We start from the raw sequence: 4,120 nt of genomic DNA on the forward strand, positions 1-4,120 counted from the left end.
TAAAAGCAAATAAGATTTTAGACAAAAAGTGACAATCTACATCGTCAACAACATATATTTGACAACTAGATGAACAAAACATAACACAACTTCCATTCTATAGTACATCAATAAAAACTGGAGCAGAAATGTATGGACAAATTACATGCAAAATATTCATGGCTTCATTCACTAAACTCCCACAAGTGCATATGATGGAAATTTGATCAAACTTTTTAACTGATTTCGGCCTTCACCATTTTCGAGAAAACCTTACTCATTGGAACATTCTCAAGGTCGCCTAAACTTCCCATGCTGTATTGTGCAATGGACACACTCTGCTCCACTTCATTCCTTTCCTTTAGTCTCTGATGATTTTCCAGAATCTGAAGGGCATTTTCCAAATTCCACAATACGTCTCCCATTGATGGTCTGTCACCAACCTGCTCGGCCAAGCATTTCTCAGCCGTCTCCCCAAATTTTTGCATCGACTCCTGTTCAATTTCATCGACAAGATGAGGGTCTAAAATTTTGTCCAACCTTCCTCGGCTTAGCCATTTCAGTGCCCATTCAATTAAATTTACCATTTCCCTTGGAAGTGATGGATCAATAACTGGCCTCCCACAGATGACTTCGAGCATAACTACACCAAAAGAGTAGACATCAGATTTCTCAGTGAGCTTTCGTGTTGCCAAATATTCAGGATCGAGATAACCAAAACTTCCTTTTACTGCTGTACTAACATGTGTTTGGTCTATCTCCGGACCAGTTTTTGAAATTCCGAAATCACCAACTTTGGCCTTCATATTCTCGTCAAGAAGTATATTTGCAGACTTCACATCGCGATGAATGATCGCGTTAGCAGAACCTGTATGCAAATAGTGAATCCCTCTTGCTGATCCAATGCAGATTTCAAGCCTCTGTTTCCAATTCAATTTTGGAAGATTTGTTCCATAAAGATGATCCCTAAGGGTACCATTCTCCATGTACTCATAGATTATGATCATTTCATCCTTCTCGTCACAGTATCCTATTAAAGAAACTAAATGGCGATGACGAAATTGAGATAACATTTCGATTTCATTCCTAAAATCTTTATGGCCCTGCTGAGATTGACAAATTCCTCTCTTCACTGCAAACGTTGTGTTATCCTTCAAAGATCCCTTGTAGACTTTCCCAAAACCTCCAATACCAATAAGCAGATTTTCACTAAAATTATCTGTTGCTTCTTGAACTGCCATGAGAGGGAACCGGTAACCTATTTGGGGATATTTACTATTCTCAGAACTTTCTTGATTCATTATGATAGAATGGTCCTCTCCTGAGTGAACGGCGTTGTCCCTTCTTCTTCGTCTGATCATCACAACCAAAAGAAATGCCAAAACAATGAAAATCAACAATGATCCAATAGCCAACCCCACAATCAACCACACTTTAGTCTTGGAAGCCGGTTTAGTCGTCTGGGCCTCAGCATCTGCAGGATCAAGACTGCCCTTAGAATTGCTTATCTTCATGATCTCGAGTCCATTAAGAATTCCATCAGGATATGCATTTTTCACAGATGAACTACCAATACTTACGCTAAGATTGTGTATATCGTTTATTCTAGTGATGACATCCACATAATATGGAGCTCCCAAAACATTTGATGTCTTACTGCTGAGATCTAGATCTCTAAGAGCCACTCCAGAATTGAGAAAAACATTGAAGATAAGAGGACCAGGACTACGGTTTGCTATATCGCAAAAATGAAACCGGATAACATAATCAAAACCATTATCAACACCAAATGACCAAGTTACATTAATTATAGTGTTCGGATCAGGCTGTGAATGCAGCTTAGTGGCAGTACCATAGACAGAACGAGGAGCAATAAATTCACTATATCCCCTCGTCTCATTTACAGCCTGAACATTTGACACGAACTCAACAAGATTACTATTGATCAAACGCTCTCTATCAGACAGCCAATAACGCGATAATTTATCATTCCGAGGGAACACAGTCTCATTCCCCATATTCACTCTCCAAACTGTTTCTAGTGCTTGTGCCTCCACACTGGTATAAGGCTGTTGAGAATTTACAGCAGGAGTGCCATCCGGGATAACCTGACCGGGAAGTGAAATGATTTCCAAAGCATTTAAAAATGCAAATGAACCGGGAGAAGGAGTAAAGGTAAGGACTAGATTATCAGTAGTTACATTGACGGAGTATTCCTTGACAACCGGACCATGTGGTGGTCGAAAGCTCTTTAAAAGAATAAATTTTTGAGCAGAAACAGAAAATTTAGCACTTGAAAGATCAAACGTTTCACTGACAAAAGAAAAAAAGTGCAAACGAATCAAGTGCCAATCCCTTTGCTTCATTGGAAAGCTGTAATTTGAGGAACCATTCAAAATTCTGGCAGTTTTGTACAGAGATGAATTATAAATGGATGAAGGAGAATCTGAAGTTTTGACAAAAATGATTTCTGGGGTTGACAGAATGCTAGAATTCAAGTTATCAGCCAAGAAAGGCCGATCATCTACTCGTGTATTTTCTGTCGACCCACAGTCTATTAGATAGTTATCTGGAGGATCAAATTCTTGACAAGTGCATTTCAGAATAGAAATGAACAACAGAAATGTATGGATTTTCATACTGACATTAAACTCGAAAACAGTTTCTCAGAAGTAAGATATTAAGTGAAAGAAAGGATAGGTTTAGTCCAAGGCACTCAAAGAACGTATAAGTTTAGGATCAACTTAAGATGAACCCATTTATGAAGCTGGAATACATATGGCTATAGCCCACACGTGAGGGGACATTTAAGAGCTTAATCTTTCAAACGAAGAGGAACTAACTGGGAATTTTCCTCTTTCTTGTTTCATTTGTGCACTTCATTGTACAAACTCACATCTTTCATGTGGGACTACAAGACAGACATTATCATAGGTACAACATAATTGAAGACCTCATAAAATTACAAAAAGACTGACAAAAATACAGGTAGGCTGATAGACGAAGGTTCCTAGATATTGCAAAGTCTATAAAAAGAACAAATTGAAGCAAGATATCATTAAAAAATAGCCAACCAAACACGAGATAGCAAGAAAAAGAAAAACATTGCACTGTCATTGTCTGAAACTATCCTAAAACGCGTTTTTCTTCAGCCACCCCATGAATAGCGCAAAAAAGTATGAAAGTTGAATTCAAGATATTGGTTAGTAATATTTTATTCATATATGGCCAACAATATGACATAACCTTTGGCTTTGTCTAAAGCAATTCTTTCAAGAAAGTTGATTTTGTTCAAGAATATGCTGTTAAAAAATAAAAATAATAATAAAAAAGCATGAAAAATAATCTTTTAAGTGTGGAAAAAAGTTGATTTTCTAATAATCACTTTCAAACAAGGACTTTATGTGATGGGAAACAAGACTTTTCTGGGCATGATGGCCTAAAATGTTTGGTCGTAATAAAAGTTAGTCAACTTATTTTTTCCTAACCAATGTTTATTTAAAATATAGCAAGTAGATTATTAAAAAATCATTATTCCCTAACAACTATTGTATCTTTATTTTGAACGAATAAAAAATCGAAAATAAAAACGTTTACTAACCATGTTTTAGGTTTGTAATTTATGCGCCCCCCCCCCCAACACCCACCCAATGTTTTTAGTTTAAAGAAAACTTCTTTTTTTTTTTTCCATATCTATTTGAGCAAAGTTACTAATCTCTATAGTATTATTACCATAATTTTATTATAATCTATTTTCGAACTTCCATAATTTTTCTTCATATTTTTATGTCCTTTTCAAATATTTACAAATTTAATGAACTATAATCCAATTCTTAAAAATAAAAAAAATAAAAAAATAATATATATTCTCTGATTGGAAACAATTTGATTTTATATAAATACAATTACACTTTTGTTAAACTAAATGAGCAAAAGAATGAGTGTCAGTATAATAGTAAAATATTTCTAATACATGATAGTTTAATTTACTAAAAATAAAACATGGGAAACTATTTTTATTGAAGGAACGGACTATTATTTATTATAGAGTGTTTGTGTTTCATATAATTATTATTTCTTCAAAAACTCTTTAAATATAAGATATTTTTTAGTTTAGAAATGCAATGTTAAAAAAAAAAAT

General features: G+C 34.8%; 1 protein-coding gene across 1 annotated transcript; it reads right to left on the reverse strand.

The window, feature by feature from the left end:
• On the reverse strand, window positions 1-2,949 carry LOC111407351 (receptor-like protein kinase HERK 1). The gene has a single exon (XM_023036774.1). The coding sequence runs from the start codon at window positions 2,616-2,618 to the stop codon at window positions 216-218; it is 2,403 nt and encodes an 800-aa protein (XP_022892542.1). The 5' UTR covers window positions 2,619-2,949; the 3' UTR covers window positions 1-215.
• Between the last annotated feature and the right edge of the window lie 1,171 nt (window positions 2,950-4,120).

This window comes from Olea europaea, chromosome 13 (genome assembly GCF_002742605.1).
Source record: "Olea europaea var. sylvestris chromosome 13, O_europaea_v1, whole genome shotgun sequence".
NCBI lineage: Eukaryota > Viridiplantae > Streptophyta > Magnoliopsida > Lamiales > Oleaceae > Olea > Olea europaea.

Coding starts and splice junctions, on each gene's coding strand:
- LOC111407351 (XM_023036774.1), bottom strand. CDS start 2,618: ATGAAAATCCATACATTTCTGTTGTTCATTTCTATTCTGAAATGCACT.